Source organism: Balaenoptera musculus, chromosome 10 (assembly GCF_009873245.2).
Source record: "Balaenoptera musculus isolate JJ_BM4_2016_0621 chromosome 10, mBalMus1.pri.v3, whole genome shotgun sequence".
Taxonomy (NCBI): domain Eukaryota; kingdom Metazoa; phylum Chordata; class Mammalia; order Artiodactyla; family Balaenopteridae; genus Balaenoptera; species Balaenoptera musculus.
In genome coordinates, this window is record NC_045794.1 from 370,947 (window position 1) to 392,234 (window position 21,288).

Here is a 21,288-nt window from a genome sequence, read left to right on the forward strand (position 1 = left end):
ACACTTAATGTTTTTTTGTTTTTTAAAAAAACCCACTTGGGACTTTCCTGGCGGTCCAGTGGTTAAGACTCCGTGCTTCCACCGCAGGGGGCGCAGGTTTGATCCCTGGTCAGAGAACTAAGATCCTACATACCGTGCAGCGCAGGAAGGAAAAAAAAAAAAAGTGCACCCTTGGTGGTGGTGGTGTTACCACAGGCAGTGCCGAGTGTGAGGGGACCAGGGATTGGAGAGGGAATGCATGGACCTCTTACAAGTGAAAAATTCCCCTCAAAACAGGGACACCTTCATAGTAAGGAAGTGGTCTTTTTTTTTTTTTTAAGGTTTCATAGAGAGGTTTAATGCCGTGTGTGTTCACACACCAAAGCTATTTCCACGAACACAGGAAATCTCTCTCTCACCGTGTATTTCCTCGAGGTCCATCCCAAGAGCCTGGGCCATTCCAGATGCAGATGGAAGAAGGCAGCACCACCAGATACCGGAGGGGTCCAAGGGGATGGGTTTCATTAATCCTCCTCCTTGAACTTGCCGTTGATGTAGAGCACCTGGTCCAGAATCGGTCAGTGGCCCATGCCAGCCCCACGGCTCCCATGGCGCCCCGCAGGCCCACTGTGGGTGACCGGTTTCTGGCCAGCTGGCGGCAGCGAGGGCCCATGAACCTGCTCAGCATCGTGGCTCCGTCCCGGCTCAGGGTGACCCCAGCCCCGCTGGCTCAGGCGCACTCAGTCTTCCTGTTTAAAAACCAAGCAGCAGGGGCTTCCCTGGTGGCGCAGTGGTTGAGAATCTGCCTGCTAATGCAGGGGACACGGGTTCGCGCCCTGGTCTGGGAAGATCCCACATGCCACGGAGCAACTGGGCCCGTGAGCCACAACTGCTGAGCCTGCGCGTCTGGAGCCTGTGCTCCGCAACAAAAAGAGGCCACAATAGTGAGAGGCCCGCGCACCGCGATGAAGAGTAGCCCCCGCTTGCCGCAACTACAAGAAGCCCTAGCACAGAAACGAAGACCCAACATAGTAATCAATCAATCAATCAATAAATCTTTAAAAAAAAAAAACAAAAAACAAAAAAAACCAAGCAGCACAAGAGGTTCTGGACTCAAACAACAGGAAAATCAGACCTCAAAATGTGTTTGACTTTTTCACCGTGATTTCCTTTTACTTGAGTCAGGAGCCACAGGCAGTTAAAAGACGTGGAGGTGATTTCAAGGCCTATGTCAACCAGTTTCCAAAATCATGTAACTAAATGCACCCTTTTCTCTTTCCAAGAAGTCAGGGTTTTGATAAAAATTTTAAGCTACTGGAGAAGCTATTGCATCCGTCCTGTGGGGAATGTCTGTGAAGAATCTTACACTTTCATCTTCCAGCCATGCCCCCAGCTCATCTGCACCTATGAAGCTGCTTATGGAGAGAACAGGTTTCTAGGCATACAAGATGAAAGAACAGTTAGACTTAAGAATTCAGCATTTGTGGTGGCTCCCTTTTCTAGACACACAGTCAGTATACAAGTAATAACAGGGACTTCCCTGGTGGTCCAGTGGTTAAGAATCTGCCTTCCAGTGCAGGGGATGCAGGTTCGATCCCTGGTCGGGGAACTAAGATCCCACACGCCGTGGGGCAACTAAGACCCCGATGCAGCCAAAAATAAATAAATTTAAACAAAACAAAAAACTATAGTCCAATAAAATTTGAAAAAAAAAAAAAAGAATAACAAAACGCAATCACTTAGCACCAGAGTAAACCGGAGCACTTACTGTTAGAAGCAACAAAGCCCGGTCTGTTCCCAGCGCTAAGCGTTTCCTAGGATTGGTCTGCGTCCAAGTGCGATGGTGGGTAGGGTCCAGATCTCACATCACCAGTAACAGAAACGCCCTTGTTACTGTGACCATGATGCTCTGGGGAAGGACATGAACACTAGTAATTAAGTACTGATAAATACGTTGTTACCAAAACCACTTCCCTGTTCCCTGAGTTTAAACTTACGAGAAAAGAAAAATGACTCCATGGTTCAGCATCCAACACAGCACCCCAGGGCTGGGTCTCAGGCTGACACCTGAAGAATGCTGCAAGTCCTAAAAGCAAGTAGGCGTGGCTGCGCCTCTGGAAACAACCTTCCAGATTTAAAGGGTTCATGTCACCGTGGAAACACGGTGAATCACACATGAACACAGACACAGGGATCAGTCAGTACAATGTGTCTCAGCAGGGAGATACTTTCTTCCAGGCCCAGGAGCAATTTAAACTCAAGTAGTCAACTCTATAAACTAATGGAAGAGAAAGGAGCTCTAGAGCACCAAATAATCCCAGACCATCTCTTACAATACTTTAAATTTTTCAGGGACCTCCCTGGCGGTCCAGTGGTTAAGAGTCCGCGCTTCCACTGCAGGGGGCACGGGTTTGATCCCTGGTTGGGGAACTAAGATCTTGTGTGCCGCGTGGTGCAGTAAGTACGTAAATAAATAATTTGTCACAGCATCTTTACCTGCCACTGTTTTGCTTATATTAATACAGTAAGCCACCGTTTTAATGCAGTTTATACATGTTTTGGTGTCAATTTTTCCAGACCAAGTCAGATATACTTTCTTGGTCATAAAGCAAGATAACCCGCTCTTCTCCCCAAGCCAGCGTCATACAGAGATTCCAGCCTTGAGCACATCCTGGCCACCAGGACTCAGGTACATCCTGGAAATTGGTGCATTTTACATCACAACCCTCGTGGACAGAATTGAGAATTTTTAATTAAGAGAACGTTTCATCCTGCTTTTTACTTATTTGAATTAAGCGATGGTTAAGAGAACAAAAGATGCTTGGCATCACTGAAAGTCCAGAGGCCCATCTGGTGTACTCAGACCGGCTCCTCAGGAGCCAGCACTGACTGCTGGGCTGCTTCTCGGGGCTGCAGCCCTGGAGCCGCTTTTATTCTCCAGCAAGTTCACCAGCTGTGCGAGTGGGCCTTCGGGTGTTGCTAGTGTGTTTTCAGAACCTGCAGTCAAACCACACAGGTACGCACTTAAGATGACAAGGCTGATGGTCTGGAAGCAGCCCTCCCGAGTCGAGGCCGGGAGTTACTGTGTGAACAGAAAGATGAGTCATCAGTGTCTTCAAGGCTCATTTTATTACACCCTCCGGTGTCTGCTCCCAACGCTGCCTGCAGCAGAGCACCATTCACAGAGTTGGCTTTGCTGCTTTCCCCCAGCGAGCACAGAAGGCCAATGATGAAGGGAAGCGGAGCCGGAATAACCCACAAACCAGCTGTGCGGGAGAGCAGAGGGACCTCACGCAGGAAGAGGGTGTTACCACCGTGACCGTTTCACCACAGGACTTCGGAGGGACGATAGCATCAGAATCCATAATACACAGACCTCAGCCAAGGAACAAGTCAGGTAGAAAGAGGCACTTTTAACCTGAAGAAGGAAATGAACAACTGTGACAGCAAGAAAAGCACAGGTCTAGGAAAATAATAAATTGTCTTTTCCTTCGGTGCTGACCAAGGACCCAGCCACTTAGTACGGTTCTCTCGCCAGAAATCGTCGTCCAGACTTAACGGGGAGGGGCCCACCTTCTGGCTGTCCCTGGGGAAGGAGGCCAACGCTTGCTCTAAATAGCTCGCGGGAGGGTGCGGTGTGGCCAGGAGGGGCGGCGGGCTTGGCGGCCCTGCGGACGCCTGGGGAACAGCCCCCTGGACTACAGCAGCACTTGCGGTGTAGACACGGGCTGGTTTGGATTCAGGGACAGTGGAATAATTGTCTTGTGCAAAGAAAGGGGAGATGTGGATCAACACTTCAGCAACTGACTTCCCGATTAGGTCGCTCCCAGCGTCAGCTCCCAGGACGTGCCTGTGTCCGAGTGGGCGCCCCCCTGCACCCCGGGGGGCACAGACGGGCACCTGTCCCCACACCACCCGAGGAAGCCAAGGAGACACTAGTCCAGCGGGGCGGGTCTGGAACCGCCAGGCGCCAGGTCCATGTTGGGAGAGGCCCCTGGTGCGGTGAGCAGCTGGGACAGACTGATGAAAACTTGGCTCCCGCGTGTGGTCCCACAGAGCTGGCTCAGCACCTGCCCAACTGCGGCCTCCCCGGGGCACGGGCCGCCCCACGCGGGACAGGGTACCTGCCTGTACCTCTGCAGGTTACAAGGATGGGAGACGCCAGGGAAGCCCTAGACCTGAGTCAGAAACTCTGTCACCTGCCGCACAGATGCCAGGCGCCTTCGGGACAGTAGTGACCCCGAGGGGGTGCAAAGGGAAAGCGTGACGAGGGAGGCCCTCGAACAGCCCCTGGCGTGTTGTGACCGCTCAGCCCCTCTGCTGAGATGATAATGACCACCCTTGTTTCGGGAAAGGAAAAAAGACACTCCCTGAACTCAAGCCCAGCTCACAGCCGACCCCTTGCAGGGAGTGGAGAACAGGGGGCTCCACCAAGGGCAGATCCTGGTCTTCTGTGGAAGAGGACACATTCTTCTGGCATCAAGTGTGTTGCTGAGACTTGACATGAGATACTGCCTGCATGGAACTGGTCCAGAGGCTAGAAGCTGCTTCTACAAAGTGACCAGACAGCCCCTCTTGATGAAATGAGCACGTCAAATTCTTGGTAAGGAAAGTTTGTGTAAACAGACATAAGAAATTAAGAGAAGAGGGGAAAAAAATCTTACGTACAATACCTTTCATTTCTATAAAACATCTCTTAATATAATTTAAAAATTATACGGGCATGACATTTGTCCCCACGTCAAGCCTTCAGGGAAAAGGCAAGGAACAGGCACGGCTTTTATATTAGCAAGAGACTGAGGAAATGAATTTCTACGGGAAATGAACAGGGGCTGCGGTTCACAAACCGCGTCTCTGGTTCCTGTCCCCCCAGGACACACCCAGGTAGAGAGACACAGGCGAGCGGAGGGATCAGCCTTTGCGAACCAGATGGTCAGCAGATGGCCTTCCACCCAGGAAGCTTTCTGGGGGCAGTGCGGATGCCCGTGAGGGACACTGGGACTGACTGGTTTCTGAGGCCCCGGAGTTGTCACTACTTTACTGCAGAGAACATCAACTAGCATTCTTTAATCCTGGTATTTTTCTCAAGAAACCTTCAGTGGCTTTTGCCAAGTGATCAGAAATCATTACATTCAATACAGCAGTTAAGAGTTCTGCAGGACCTACCAACACAACAGTTCAAACGAGGGTGACAAAAGGGCGAGAGTCTGAGTTCCACACCTGCGTCCCATGATCCTCCTCCCTCTACCTTAGACTCAGATGTTCCAGCCCCACAAAAAGGGGGTGGGCAGCTGAGAAAGTTTTTAACGTCACAGCAAAACATGGGAGCCGCTACCACCGCAGTCCTTACTAGGCGCTCCCTCCTGTCCACGACCAGAGGGGACGCTGAGGTCCTATGCCTTGGGAGCCCCGTGCTGGAAGGCCACACTGTCTGGGTCCCTGCCGAGCAAAGCGTGGCCCCGCCTTACCCCTCCGCCGTGGAGCACGCAGACCTCAGCCTCCGCAGCGCAGACCTCCCGCCAGCCGCTCAGAATCGAACCGGCTCCTGTTAGTGCTTCAGTGCGTTCAGCCAGTGGGCTTGAGGATCCAGAGTTTAAATGTAAACACTGGAAAGAGAATATTCTATCATAAAAGGAAAGAGAATGAAGACAACTCAGCAGTTCGCGCTTCCCCTACGAAGCACCAGTGCTGCAGTCGGAACACACAGAGGAAAACCCCACTTCCCTCACCTCTGGCTCCTCAATGAAGGACACCAAGACCCTGACCAACATCCCTCCCCAAGACGACACTAAAACTCAGAACGCAAGATACACTGCCTGGTAAAGCTGCACAGACACACACACACACATTCCAGACCTTTCTGACCAACTTCTAAACAGTATCGCTTTAGGAAGAATATTTAATTTAAAAAGATAAATTTAAAAAAATAAAGCACATTTAAAACATCAAGTTTGGGTGATCAGGATAGGTAAAGTAATTTTATTACAAATTTCAGGATTTAAAAAGTAATCTGTTACATTTACTAGGATAAATCTGAGATGACCTGTCTCAAGCACGTGTGTCCCGTCAGTGACACTGACCTCAGGCATGAAGAGACGCGGTCCCCCCGTGAGGGACGCGGTCAGCGGATGAGGCTACGCTGAGTCTCCACGGGCACCTGCTGAACGTGGTCACTACGGTTTGTCACTCCGGCATTTGGGCCGTGACGAGCTCAGTGTAAGCCTCCGTTACGGAACTCTGAGAGCCAGGCTAGAACCCCAAGGGCAGCCTCTCTTTCCTGCTTTTTACTTCAGTGATATTTAGGAGACTGTGTACTGATGGAGAGTTATGATTCCCTGGCCTGTAAGCCCACGTGTGGAAACCCTCATCACGCGGCAAGAGACCGCCGAGGAGCGGCCTGACTGGGAAGGAGGCTGAGGCCAGAACCTGGCAATCACGCTAGTCCAGGTCACGGACAGCGATGCCCAGCAAGAGGGGCGCTGCCGGCCGGCGAGGCCCCGTCGGCTCAAGGCTGCGCACAGACAAAAGGGCTGGAAGCAGCCTCGATAGGCCAGCGAAGCCACCCTCCAGCTTCCCAACACGCAAACTTGCCCCGCGGTCACGGGCAGGGGCCCCGGGTCTCTTCCGTCTCGTGCGTTTAAAGACTAAAGGCAGCATCTTTACAAGGGGAACTGCGGGAAGCATCGGGCGAGCCCTCTCCACGGGGCCTCGGGGCACCCTGGGGCGAGGCGGGCAGGGCAGTACCTGAGAGGCGGCTGAGACCCGGCAGAGCACCTGGGCTGCGGGACTGAGGGCGGGAAGACCAGAGGAGCCGAGAGCCTCCAGGCAGGAGCGCGCCAGCAGCCGAGGGGCCCACAGCCAAGCCCTCCTGCCTGGGGGTCTCCCCCCCAGGTCCCCCCACGGGGACCCTCTCGCTCTGAGACTGTGGCTCTCACGGGACAACGTTATCCCTGGGGGACGTTTGGCAACACGGGGAGACATGTGGGGTGGGGTTGTCACCACTGGGGAAGGCGCTACGGGGCTGGTGGGCGGAGGCTGCGCACCCTACACCCGGGAGCTACCCAGGGGCCGCGGATGCCAGGCAGGGGGCACTTCACACACAAGACCCTGAACCCGGCAGACCAGCGTGCGCAGCCTCCAGCTCAAGCCCTAACACGTGGGTCGGCCCCCTGCCCTGCGGACCCAAGTCCTCCTGACCCCGGAGTGTCCAAGGGATGTCCAGCCAGCTCCTGGCAGCTCCAGTCCGGTCGACACAACTAAAACCTTACACCTTTTTGTCTTCTCTCTCCGAAAAATCTACTTCCTTCTCAGAGCCAGTGCCAGCCCAACTGCCACCGCCAGGATGGCAACGGCGGCTGCCCCTCCGAAGAGCAGGAGGGACTTGCCCGCGGGCAGGGGGCCAGCTTTCTCGGGGCGGCCCGGGGAGGGCCCTGCCCCCAGTCCCCCCCGCCCGCGGGCTGCCTGCTCTCCGCCCGGCGGGGCTGCTGGGGGCTCCACCGGGGGCTCCAGCGGCGGGACCCCCTCCTGCTCCAGCTCAGCAGCTTCGGACGCGGCCGCTCCCGCCTCTTCTTCAGCAAGTTCCACGAACAGAGATGTCGTGGGACTGGCTGTCTGGCCGGCTGACCCCTCGGGGCCAGGCTCCCCGGCCGCCATCAGGGCAGGGGCCGCCGCGGCCGCCGCCTCCGCGCCCTCGGGAATCTCCTCCTTCTCCACGTGCACGATGTCGGAGTTGGAGGAGTTGTTCTCACTCTTCTCTCCAGCCCCGTTGCTGTCCAAGCTCTTGACTTCTTCGGGGTCCACCGTGACCTGCTGCCACGACTCGGGACCCAGGGACACCGGTGGGCTCTCGGTGCGCCAGCTCTGGCTGCTGGACAGCGACACGGGGAAGCCCTCGGCCTGCCAGGACGCCGTCGCGGTTGTCGGAGACTCTGGGGGGCTGGCGAGCGTGGAGGCGCCACTGGGCAGGATGTAGATGTCGTTGCTGTCCTCCGCGGCGCCGGCGGGGCGCTCCTCGTCCTCCGGCTCCAGGGTAAAGACAGCGCCCTAGGAGATGAGGAGGGAGGTCAGTGCAAAGAAGGGGAAACAGATCTAAAATAAATGTAAATCTGGACGCAGCCCCTTTCCTAAACTGAACTTACAGGAATAAATGCATTGTTTAAACCTACAGTTTTTGGAATGAACGTGTTTGCTTGTAGACCAACACAGAGGAAGAATTTTTAACAAGACGGTCCTCTGACCAGTTTCTTCAAAAAGCAAAAAGCTGATTTATATTCTATTCAATTTATACACATTTAATGCAATAAATAATGCAACACAGCGGAGAAAAAGGCAGGCAGCTTGTGCCCTAGGGATCTATCACTCGGCCGGGCTGGTGCCATCAGGAGCCCAGACGGGGAAGGACGTGTTTTGCTGGCAGCTGGGGAGGTCTGGGAGCCTGGCGGAGGGACATGTGAAGAGCAGGGAAGAGCCACGGCCCAGCAGAGGCCCAGAAACGTCAGCCGGGGATGGGAAGCAGCCTGCCGTGACCAGGGAGGTGCCGGCAGCAGACGCCATGGCCCTGACTCAACGGCAAGGGAACGGTCATCGGCCACTCGGTCATGGATGAAGCCGCCCCGACGATGGGGAGGGTGCGGGGGACGCAGGCCTCCCGCCCTCCTGGCGGTGGGAGCCACACAGCAGCAGCACGGCCACGGGGGCTCCAGGCTCCCTGCGGGGGCTGTGTCAGCTCCGGTCACTAGGAAGAACACGACTCAATTTTGGTTCTTGACAAATTCACCATCTAGACGTGAAGACCCACACAGGAGGCACACATTTCACCGCGACACTGGCAGCCCTAAGGCAGGGGATGCACGGGGACCAGGAGGTTCGTGGTGGAGACAGACGGGAAGTCACCCAGAGTCTGGACGACACCCGCAGATGCTACGGAGTCTGCAGAGCAAATGCAAGCAAACTAATTCCCACTTCATTTCGTGATTACGGCCGCCATTTATATGAAGCAGAATAGTTTTTTTTTTTTTTAAAGTTTTTACTTTTTAATTTTTATTTATTTATTTTATAGAAATATAGTTGATTTACAATATCAGTTTCAGATGTACAATATTATATTAGTTTTAGGTGTACTACATAGTGATTCAATATTTTTCTAGATTACACTCTATTCAAAGCTATTATAAAATATTGGCTATATTCCCTGTGCTGTACATTACATCCTTGTATCTAATTTATTTTATACATAGTAGTCTGTACCTTTTAAAACTCCACCCCTGTCTTGCCCCCTCCCTCCTTCCTTCCCGCCACTGATAACTAATTTGTTCTCTATATCTTTAAGTCTGTTTCTATTTTGTTATATTCATTTGTTTCAATTTTTAGATTCCACATATAAATGATAACATACAGTATTTGTCTTTCTCTCCCTGACTTATTTCACTAAGCATAATACCCTCCAGGTCCATCCACGTTGTTGCAAATGACAAAATTTCACTCTTATTTTATGGCTGCGTAGTACTCAATTGTGTATATATACCACATCTTCTTTACCCATTCATCTGTTGGTGGACACTTAGGTTGCTTCCATATCTTGACTATTATAAATAATGCTGCTATGGGAGTTCCCTGGTAGTCTAGTGGTTAGGATTCTGCGCTTTCACTGCAGAGGCCTGGGTTCAATCCCTGATCAGGGAACTGAGATCCTGTAAGCTGTGCAGTGTGGCCAAAAAAAATGCAGCTGTGAACATTGGGGTGCATATAGCTTTTCAAATTTCATTTTCTTTGGATGTATACCCAGGAGTAGAATTGCTGGATCATATGGTAGTTCTAGTTTTAGTCACTGAAATTTTTAAAGCCATGGATGTAATTTAGCAGGAACACTAACACAGGCAATCATTTTTTGTTTTGTTGCTAAAGCTGTTGGATACATGTTAGAATGATTTTTTTTTCCCTCTGAGTGTATGACAGGAAAATAATGTTTAAATCAATATGTAAATCAAAGCATCTCCACTAGCATTATTAATCTAGAAGGAAGTATTACATAGACAATAGTAAAAGGAAGGACATTTAGTCTATATTTTCAAATGGGACTTGATCATTTTAAAGTTGTTCACTGGCAAAATTTTTCACCAAGTTAGTATAGATTATACGCTACTTCATAAAAGATAGCAATAATGAAGTTTGGGTTTTTTGTTTTGTTTTTCAGTATTTGCTTTCAGAGAAAAATCCTAAATCTTGTAGGGATTTCTGATGCCAGAAAAGTTTGATGTATGAGTATATTTAGCAATCAGGGTGACTTAGATCATGGTAAGTGGCATATGTATAATTATAATTTGCATTCCAGTTATTTAAACTGAGATATCCTTGATCAGGTTGAACATACTGTGAGTAGAAGATCTCTTTTTCCAAGAAATAAGATGGAGACAGTCTTTGGAGAATGGCCTCACTGAATTGGTAAGTTAACTTTCTCCGGATTTTGATGACTTCCCCAGTTCTTCCATAATTCCTCAGTGCTCTGGCCATTTTCTGGTAAGTCATGGTCTTCCGATTGCCTTTTCTTTTCCCCCAAAGTTGGGCAAGTTTTTCTTTGTTTTTTGATACAAACTGAAAGATGCCTTTGGTTTGATCTATCCATTGAATACAAGATGCCATCTCGGGATTACACAGGGATTCATGAAGGTATTCAAACAGTCGGAGCTTCTTCCTGCCTTTTCCTCCCTTTTGCTGGAGAAGAGTAGGTTGCACCAGCTGGTTTTCAGGGATGTTCTGCAGAGACTGATGAATATTTCCTTCAAAATAGAGGTCCGCAGCGCTGTTTATTACTGTTCTCCAATTGTAGACTGGTTCCTCTGTGGGCACCACACCATAGCTGTTGGAATTTCCTCTGACATGAGAACAGTGGTTGATGAAAGCCAGGTAATTTTTGTAATCTGAGGAGTACTGAAGATCACCAGTTGAATGTTGCCTCAGTACTTCAAAAGCATCTTCAAATGCTTGACCCAGCTTGTCTTGTTCAACACAAGCCATGCTTCATTAATAAATGGACAATTCTGTCCATCAGAGGCCAAGCTAACATTTAGGTATAGTCCAGGTGGAAATAACTTTCCCCTCTGAAGCGCAGGTCGGCAACACCCTCTGAAGCAGAATAGTTCTGTTCTGTAATCAAGACCAGAAACTTTCCGGTCACACTCGAGTTATTTGGAGATAAGGAATATAATCCCTTGTGTTCCCTATCCTTAGAATCACATGTGCAGCCCCTTGACGGCGCTGCTCCTCAAAGGGAGGGCCTGAGGGTCAGAGAGACCCACGTGCTCACCAATAGGAACTCCCTCCAAGGGCTAAAAACAGAACCTCTTAACAGCAAGAACTGATTTAAAAAGCAAAAGCAAAACAAAGGAACCATAACAAAACAGGTAAAAATTTTAATCCTCAGAAAGGAGACCTTTGCTACTTTTTATTTAGGGCTCAAAGCCAAAACAAGTGAAGTGGAAATTTCACAAGTTGCATCGTGAAGAACCGAGGGAAAAGTTAACAAACTAAAACAATTTAGCGTAAAACTACTGCTCTCTTTATTTTTAACAGCTCAAAGCTGAGAGTCAGGAACATTCTTTGTGCCGTATTGGGAGGACTTCTTCATCCAGCCAAGATACTGGGTCAACGCGGTTGTCAAGCGACGACTCTGGGGGACGATATGGCCCGAAAGCCAGTCAGACTTAGTTGCCTTTTTCCTTGCTGTCATGGACTCTCTACCTTACAACTTATTTCTGTATTTGGGACGTGATTATTTTAATGATGATTCACCAAAAATTTTGTGCTTTTATGTAAGAAGTTTTAAAGAAAGAATAGATGACCATTGAGACTTTCATTCCTGGTCATCTGAAGCAAAAATATAAAAATAGAGGCCTCTCCCTTGACAATTACTGTCATTAATGAAGACTAGGCTTTCAATAAAAGATAAAGCACTGTTCTGGGTAATACTTTACCTAAAACTTAGCACATTAGGGGACTAACATCTACAACTAGCCTTAGATCCATTCCAACAATTTAAATAATTTTTAGCACAAAATATGTATATTGCTGGAAACAGCTATCTCTTTAGTCCCACTGATACAAAAAACAGAAAGGAGTAACTTCAAGGGCTCAAAAATGTAAAACGAATTGGGACCAACTAGAGTTTAAATATGCATGAAGGGGGAACTCCATGGTGGTCTGGTGGTTGGGACTCCACACTCTCACTGCCAATCCTTGGTTGGGGAACTAGATCCTGCAAGCCACACGGCGCGGCCAATAAGTAAATAAATATGTACAAAGAATCAGAAAACTATGTTTTGTTTAAACAGATGAAGCCCAGAGAGATCAGGTAACTTGCCCAAGGTCCCTCAGCTGCTGTGAGAACTGGACGTCAGTGTCCTTTTGAAGACTTTACTGAAATTAATTCATTTCACTTTCACAGATAAGGAAACTAAAGCAACTGAGATGGGTAAGTAATTGGCCTGAAGTCCAAAGCTGGGACTGGATCTAACCAGGCCGCTTACCTGCAGGGCCCACGCTTTCGTCAACTGTGCTCCCCTAACGCTCGAGCCCAAGGCTCCCCCCCCAACCCCGGACTTCCACACTGGTGCTTTTCCTGAATTTACAGCAAGAAGCAAATGGAAAAGGTTATTCTTGGTGTTTTCGTCAAGCAAATACACAAAGATATGTTCATGAAACCCTTCAAAGAAAAAGGGAAGTAGAGAAGAAACTGAAATACAGAGGTAAAGGGACTCTTGTAGAATAAACGTAAGATAAAATGTAAGCGTAACCTTGGTTTTAGTGGTAGGAACGAAGTAAAAACAGCTTGGAGGTCATTCAAAGAACCATTTCAAAGTGTGCAGCAGTGCTTCACCACGTCTGTATTAACCACATTTGCTTCGAGTTTTGTTTTGGTTCACACCAGTTACAAATTATTCTGCCACTTCAAGCAGTGTTTTACACGCAGGGTCACAGCTGCTCCAGCTGAGGACGCCGGGGCCGACTCCCAAGACCCCACTCACTTCCCTGGTAACTCAGAGACCCACGTCCCCTGGCGTGTACCAGCCAACCCTTATCACTACAATCTCTCTCTCAAGTATTCACCAGAAAAGACAAACACAGATACCTTGCTTCTCTACATTCAGTCAAACAGGGTACTAACGACCAAATGCCTCTTAGATCGCTATTAACCTAAAATAAGAAAAGAGAGGGAATTCCCTGGTGGTCCAGTGGTTAAGACTCCACACTTTCACCACCAGGGGCCCAGGTTCGATCCCTGGTCGGGGAACGAAGACCCACAAGCCATGCGGCGCGGCCAAAAAAATAAAAATAAAACAAAAACAACAAAAAACCCCAAAGAAAATACTGTGAGAGAGACTCAGGGAAGTAACTTTCCACCTAATGTGATGACCAAGATCACAAAGAATACATTTTAAACACAGTGCAGTACACACGCACACTCACACATAAAACAGATCTCACGAAACACTAAACCAAACCCTTACTACACTGAAACTACTTCAGTTGCAAAACCCACTTAACTGATTTTAGATCACAAACTATGTGTCACCTCCCAAACTCTGTTCTAACCAGTTCTGACCTAAAAGTTCCCAAGAGACAGTCTTCAAACGTCCTTGATTAAAACAAACAAACAAACATAAACTTTTTGAGGTTTGCAGTTCTTAAAACAGAAATGAGAAGCTTCAAGTCGGAAAAAATAGACAAAAATTAATTTTATTCAAACTATTTAATATTATTACAGATGACATTTCCCCCAGTAATCTTTTATGTAATCTAAATGTTTCACAGTAAGTATTTAGGTTAGCACATGCCGCAGGAGAAAACCCAGGAGAAGCCCGCCCCGCGGTGGCCCCTTGTTGGGCTCGCAGGCCTGGCAGCGGGGGGGTCGGCTGTCCCGGCTCACACCCGGCTGTGCCTGACTGCTGCCTGGCAAAGACAGTCAACATCAAAACTCGAAGGAAACTTCAATCAGACTCGAGAAGAGGAAAAACACACACTCTTAGCGACACATCTGAAAAGCTGATATCATAAAAATGTAATGTTTTCACAGAACACTTTCACACCATCACTTTTGTGAGCTACAGAAGCTGCTCTTCCATACTGTAATTGATGAAACTGAGGCTCAGCGAAGTTAAGTGAATTCCCCCCAAAACTCAGGGCTAATATTTGGGAGAGCTGGGGCCACAAACAAATTGTGACTCCAATCTCAACTCCTGCTCTCTGGCCGGGGAAAAAATAAGGTAGAAGGCAAGCAAACAAGCGTGCGTGCACACACCCCCCCGCTACCCTGCAGTCCCAGTACCAACAGCAGCGGAGTCACTCTCCGCTTCTCTCTCTGGAAAGCTGGCCGCCAGCGGACATGTGCTCCTGACTGCGCCCCAGCGACCCCGGCCTCCTCCTGTCCTCCGACCCCCGTAACACAGTCACCTCACAGCACAGAACATGCCACCCCGCCCTGCCCTGAGCCCAAGGAGGGCCTATTTTACTCAACTTATGGTAGCAGCACCTAGCGGAGGGGGCACAACATCCGCAATCAGTTAAGGGTTATTGGGTAGAAAACCGACACTGTAACTGAGGAGTGCTGGGGGCTCAGTGTGCACAAAACTGAGAAGCAAAACCTTCCGAGGGACTTGCAGGTTCCCCGTGGAAGGACCTGGACGTCTCCACTCCGCCCTGAAGTGGGTTAAAAAGCTGAATGACCAGAAATCTCAAAGACTGTAAGAGAAGAGAGGTGATGCCACAGGGCAAACTGCTGCCCCGAGGCTGGAGACGGATGGGCGGGGCTGGGGGTCACCCGGGGACCAGTCCCAGGGAGGCCCTGCAATTCGGAGATTCACCTCTACCCCCCTGCTCCCTGCTCCTGGGCGAGCGGGAAAATAAGCCCTGATCTTCCTGACAAGCTGTGCCCTCAGGGGGAACCAGTTAACCACAGCCTAACTGCCCAAGAGGAAGGGAAGTTCCCGCTGGCAGCCCACTCCAACCTTCCAGCCCTGCCCCCTGTAAGGGAGGAGAGAGACACAGAAACTCTGGCCAAGTTCACGGGGGGCACAGGCTCGCCCACAGAGCCTCGTCACCAGACTCCAACGCGCCCGCCACACACCTCGCCACCACGCCACTGAGGCCTATTTACCTTTTACCCAGGACATCATGTCTGGCTATCCAGAAAAAATGACAAGGCAAACCAAAGGGAGACGAAAAACACGCACACATTTGAAAAGATGGAGCAAGTATCAGAACCAGACATGGTAGGGATGCTGGAACTATCGATCAGGAATTTAACACAACTATGATTAATTTGCTACGGGCTCTCATGGATAAAGTAGACAGCACACAAGAACAGATGGGCAATGTCAGCAGAGATGGAAATCCTAAGAACCAAAAAGAAAAAAATGCTAGAGATTTAAAAACAACAACACTGAAACAGAAAGGAAGAATGCCCCCCGCTTTTTTTTTGGCCATGCCAAGCAGCTTGCAGGACCTTAATTCCCCAACCAGGGACTGAACCCAGGCCCTGGCAGTGAAGGTGCCGGTCCTAACCACTGGACCACCAGGGAATTCCCATGAAGAATGCCTTTGATGGGCTTATTATTAGATTCCACACTGCTAAGGAAAGAACCTCTTAGCTTGAGGATGTCTCGAGAGAAACATCCCAAACTGAAAGGCAAAGACAACAAAGATGGGGGAAAGAAAACAACAGGACATCCAAGGACTGTGGGACAACTACACAAGGTATAACACACACACCTGGAACACGGAAGGAGGAGAGAGAAAGGAACAGGAGAAAAATATCTGTAACGATAATGACTAAGAATGTCCCCAAATTAACATCAGACAGCAAACCACAGATTCAGGAAGCTCAGAGAACACCAAGTACAATAAGTGTCCCAAGAACTACACCTAAGCGTGTCATTCTCAAATTACAGAAAATCAGAGATAAAGAAAAAAATTCTGTGACAAGTCAGAGGAAAAAATATCTTACCTAGAGAGGAACAAAGATAAGAATTACATCTAGCTTCTCATCAGAAACCAAGCAAGCCAGAAGAGAGTGGAGGGAAATATTTAAACCGTTGAGAGAAAAAACCTACTGACCTAGAATTCTGTTCCTGAGAAGTTATCCTTCAAAAATGAAGGAGAGGGTGTGGAGACCAGGGAACCCTCCTGCACTGTTGGTGGGAATGTAAATTGATACAGCCACTATGGAGAAGAGTATGGAGGTTCCTTAAAAAACTAAAAATAGAACTACCATATGACCCAGCAATCCCACTACTGGGCATATACCCTGAGAAAACCGTAATTCAAAAAGAGTCATGTACCAAAATGTTCACTGCAGCACTGTTTACAACAGCCAGGACATGGAAGCAACCTAACTGTCTATCGACAGATGAATGGATAAAGAAGATGTGGCACATATATACAATGGAATATTACTCAGCCATAAAAAGAAATGAAATTGAGTTATCTGCGACGAGGTGGATGGACCTAGAGTCTGTCATACAGGGTGAAGTAAGTCAGAAAGAGAAATACCGCATGCTAACACATATATATGGAATCTAAACAAACGGTACTGATGAACCTAGGGGCAGGGCAGGAACAAAGACGCAGACATAGAGAACGGACTTGATGGGGAAGGGTAAGCTGCGACGAAGTGAGAGAGTGGCATGGACATATATACACTACCAAATGTAAAACAGCTAGCAGGAAGCAGCCGCATAGCACAGGGAGACCAGCTCAGTGCTTTGTGACCACCTACAGGGGTGGGATAGGGAGGGTGGGAGGGAGGCTTAAGAGGGAGGGGATATGGGGATATATGTATGCATATAGCTGATTCACTTTGTTGTGCAGGAGAAACTAACACAACATTGTAAAGCAGTTATACTCCAATAAAGATATTAAAAAAAGAAAAATAAAAATTAAGGCAAGACATGTGATCTTAAAAAAAAAATGTATTAAGTTGTACAAGAATATACAAAAAACCATTGAATTATACACTTCATATGGGTGAACTGTGTGGTTGTGAATTATATCTCAATAAAGTAAACTATTCACACACACACACACACACACACAAAGGAGAAATAAAGATTTTCTCAGACAAGCAAAAACTGAAGGAATTGCTAGTAGACATGCCTTGTAAGAAATGTTAAAAGAAGTTCTTTAGAGAAGGATAATGATATAAGTCAGAAACGCAGATCTACACAGAGAAAGGGAGGCCACTGAGGAAGAAGTAGGTGAAGGGAGAATAAAAACTTTTTTCTTATTCTTAATTGATCTTCCAGATAACAGCTGCTCAAAGTAATAATAGCAACAACGTATTCGATTATGTGTGCTTATACAAGTGACATGAATGACAGCAATGATACAAGGGATGCTCTTACAAGGTACTCACTCACTCACAGTGCTCGTGAAGCAGTACAGTGTTACCTGAAAGTGGACTTGGATTAGCTGTAAACGTATATTGCAAACTGTAGGGCAACCACTTAAAGAGGTAAAAAGAGAAATGTAATGGACATGCCAAGAAAGGAGAGAAAATGGAAACATATAACATCCTCAATTAAAACCACAAAAGGCAGAAAAAGAGTGGGGGACAAAAACAGGAACAAAGAATAAGGGCAACAAGTAGAAAACAATGACAAATATGACAGCTATTCATATAATTACATCAATAATTACTTTGGGGCTTCCCTGGTGGCGCAGTGGTTGGGAGTCCGCCTGCCAATGCAGGGGACACGGGTTTGAGCCCTGGTCTGGGAGGATCCCACATGCTGTGGAGCAGCTAAGCCTGGGCACCACAGCTGCTGAGCCTGCGCTCTAGAGACCACGGGCCACAACTACTGAGCCCGTGTGCCACGACTGCTGGGGCCCGCGCACCTAGAGCCCGTGCTCTGCAACAAACAGAGGCCACCGCAGTGAGAGGCCCATGCACTGCAGCGAAGAGTAGACCCCGCTCGCCACAACCAGAGAAAGCCCATGTGTAGCCAAAAATAAAAATAAATAAAATAAATAATGTAAAAACAAATACAATTTAAAAAAAAAAAATTACTTTGAACATCAATAGTCTAAACACACCAACTACAAGAAAGACATTGTCAGACTGGATGAAAAACAAAGATCCGACTGTCTGCTGTGTCTAAGAAACTCGCTTCACGTAAAGACACAGACATGTTAAGAGTAAACTGACCACGCAGACACTCATCAGAGGCAAGTGGGAGCAGCCGCCAGCCAGGCCCTCTCTAGTTGTTGCCCGCGGCCGCGAGCCAGTTTACATTGCTTTTTCGTCATGGGGGAGTTTCAACTGCAGAAACGGTACATCCCACTATCAGACAAAGAGAAAGAAAAGATGACAAGAGAACTGTTCAAACCATTTAAGTACCAAAACCTAAAAGGTGCAGCTTTCATGAGTGGCAAGATCAGAGGAATGTTCACAGAAGACGTGCTCATCTGTGTTTCTGCTGTGCCACTGAGGGTCAGGACAGGCACTAAGGACCCTGGAAACAACCCACTGCTACCTGGAACAACTTGACAAGGACCTTGGCTGTGCACGTGAGCTTGATATCATCCTTAATTCTGAGAAGGCTTACTGTATTTTGGATGGGTTTCTTTTGGGAGGGGAAACATTCAAGAAAAGTGTCCCTAAAGCAAGTGAGCAGGCTGATCTGGTACAGGAGCCACGTCATGAGTGCTTCAGTGTCCCCGTGGACCAAGTGACCACTCATCCTGCGTGCGGAATTCACAGAGGAAACAAAGCTGATATGCTGGTGAACGAAAATACCCTCAGCTCGGTGACTGATTATCTCGTATAATAATAATAGAACATTTCAGGGACTTCCCTGGTGGCGCAGTGGTTAAGAATCCGCCTGCCAATGCAGGGGACACGGGTTCGAGCCCTGGTCTGGGAAGATCCCACATACCACGGAGCAACTAGGCCCGTGAGCCACAGCTACTGAGCCTGCGCGTCTGGAGCCTGTGCTCCGCAACAAGAGAGGCCGCGACAGTGAGAGGCCCGCGCACCGCGATGAAGAGTGGCCCCCGCTCGCCGCAACTAGAGAAAGCCCTCGCACAGAAATGAAGACCCAACACAGCCAAAAATAAATAAATAAATAAATTTAAAAAAAAAAAAAAAAAAAAAAAGAATCCGCCTGCCAATGCAGGGGACACGGGTACGAGCCCTGCTCTGGGAAGACCCCGCATGCTGTGGAGCAGCTAAGCCCATGAGCCACAACTACTGAGCCTGCGCTCTAGAGCCCGCGAGCCACAACTACTGAAGCCCGTGTGCCTAGAGGCCGTGCTCCGCAACAAGAGAAGCCACTGCAGTGAGTAGCCCACGCACTGCAATGAAGAGTAGCCCCTGCTCGCCACAACTAGAGAAAGCACGCACACAGCAACAAAGACCCAATGCAGCCAAATAAATAAATAAATAAATAAAAATTTTTTAAAAAACAACAACATTTCAGAACCAACACCTTTACAATTGTAATTTTTTCCCCTATTCTTATTCCTCTTTTCTGTTTTATTTTCGTTCTATATATATGATCTTGATATAGCTTTTTCCTGCTCACAACTGGTTTAATTTCTTCTTGAAAAAATATGACCTATGACTGTTTTGAGTAGTATTGCATATTAAAAACACACATATCATTTATAAACCATCTGTGATTGATATTATAAGAGGAAAACCTAGCAATCGTTAAAATGTTTACCAAAGAAAATATAGCTGAAATGTTAGGTCGAATACTCAGTGCCATAATATAGTGTGGTTTGGTCTTCAAAGTGTTGGGGAAAAAACCCCTACAAAACTATATTTAGTTGATTATACTACAGTCTATATGAGCTAATGTGTTCTAATGAATCACATAAAAGTGTATTTGGAAATAATATAAGAAAGTAAAGTCTGTACTATTATATAATATTTAAGGTAAAACACTCACCGCTTTTAAGAAATTTGTAATGCCACATTTACTGAATCACATTTATGCTATACAACGATACCGAACAATCCCTTGAACTATCAGAAAGCTATGTCAGAAAAGGCTTTTCCCCAATATCTATTGCTCAACAGTAAGCCACCCTCTCAAAGTATTAATGAGGTTTATTTATATAGTTAAAATTCTAATACTGTTTAAGTACTAATATTTTACTATTTATTGTTTTATAATCTAGTAAGTCTTCGTTTAGATACTTAATGCTTTGTTAACTATGGTTTTATATTTCTGAGTATTTAAACCTTTAATTTGATCATTGTTGTGTATACTTTTAATGAAACATGGGGAACTTCCCTGGTGGTCCAGTGGGTAAGACTCTGTGCTCCCAATGCAGGCGGCCCAGGCTCGATCCCTGGTTGGGGAACTAGATCCTGTATGCATGCCACAACTAAGAAGTACGCATGCCACAACTAAGATCCCACATGCCACAAGATCGTAAATAAATAAATAAATAATGTTTAATGAAACATGGAACATATTTTATTATAAAGGGGAAAGTACCAAATACTTCACTGTTTATATCTAGAGAGTTTAAACCCTGAGATAAGAAAGCTATCATTAAACAACAAATTCAAGACATGCTCAAACTGGTTTACCACTGAAAGAAGACCTGTGAAAATATGTTAGGCAGGTATGCAGATTGGTTGTCTCCATCCTTACCATTCTCACTGTACATCACATCTGAAGCACCCGGACGGGTCATCAAATGAGAAATTTAGCATTATACACTGACAGCACTGGAAACACTGGTCTTCACATTTCCATTCCCCTCTCTCCCTCTCCCAGCCCTGCAGCATGTTATTCACCTGGTTTTAATGCTACATGAACATTCACTGTCTCATGCCTATTTGCTTTGGATGCTGCGTGCTGAGCTGTAACAAGATGTTGTTTCTTTTGTTACCTGTATACAGCTGCTTGCTTTAAATTAGTAGATTCTCAGATAGCTTTCCCTGCATGTCTAAAATACAAATCCTGCATGTTAAAGGAAAGAAGGAAAGGAAGAAAGGAAGGGAGGGACAGTGAGTAGCTACATTAATTTCACACAGAGCAGATTTCAGAGCAAGGAAACTTATCAGGGATGAAGAGGGGTGTTACATAATGATAGATGGGTTAAACCCCCAAGAAGATGTAATAGTCTTTGATATGTACACACCTAACCAAAGAGCTGCAAGAGGAACAGATGAATCCACCAAGACAACTGGAGACTTCAGCACCCTCCATCAGAAATGGACAGATCCAGGGGCTTCCCTGGTGGCGCAGTGGTTGAGAATCTGCCTGCCAATGCAGGGGACACGGGTTCGAGCCCTGGTCT

General features: G+C 47.6%; 2 protein-coding genes and 2 pseudogenes across 5 annotated transcripts in view; 1 reads left to right on the forward strand and 3 right to left on the reverse strand.

The window, feature by feature from the left end:
- Positions 1–113: 113 nt before the first annotated feature.
- Positions 114–5,868, reverse strand: LOC118902869 (annotated as a pseudogene).
- Positions 5,869–5,933: 65 nt separating this feature from the next.
- Positions 5,934–21,288, reverse strand: part of BCL2L13 (BCL2 like 13) — a 70,408-nt gene continuing 55,053 nt past the window's right edge. For all 4 annotated transcript variants that reach the window (XM_036867606.1, XM_036867603.1, XM_036867605.1 and 1 more), the window contains one exon: positions 5,934–8,022. In XM_036867606.1, the coding sequence (XP_036723501.1) occupies positions 7,276–8,022 (747 nt within the window). In that variant the 3' untranslated portion in view covers positions 5,934–7,275. The remainder of the gene's footprint in view (positions 8,023–21,288) is intronic.
- On the reverse strand, positions 10,246–10,992 carry LOC118902867 (transcription factor Spi-C). Its single transcript, XM_036867609.1, has one exon. The coding sequence runs from the start codon at positions 10,990–10,992 to the stop codon at positions 10,246–10,248; it is 747 nt and encodes a 248-aa protein (XP_036723504.1).
- Positions 18,023–18,811, forward strand: LOC118902868 (annotated as a pseudogene).

What these genes read in the sequence shown, in the direction of transcription:
- LOC118902867 (XM_036867609.1), bottom strand. Translation starts at nt 10,992, where the DNA reads ATGGCTTGTGTTGAACAAGACAAGCTGGGTCAAGCATTTGAAGATGCT.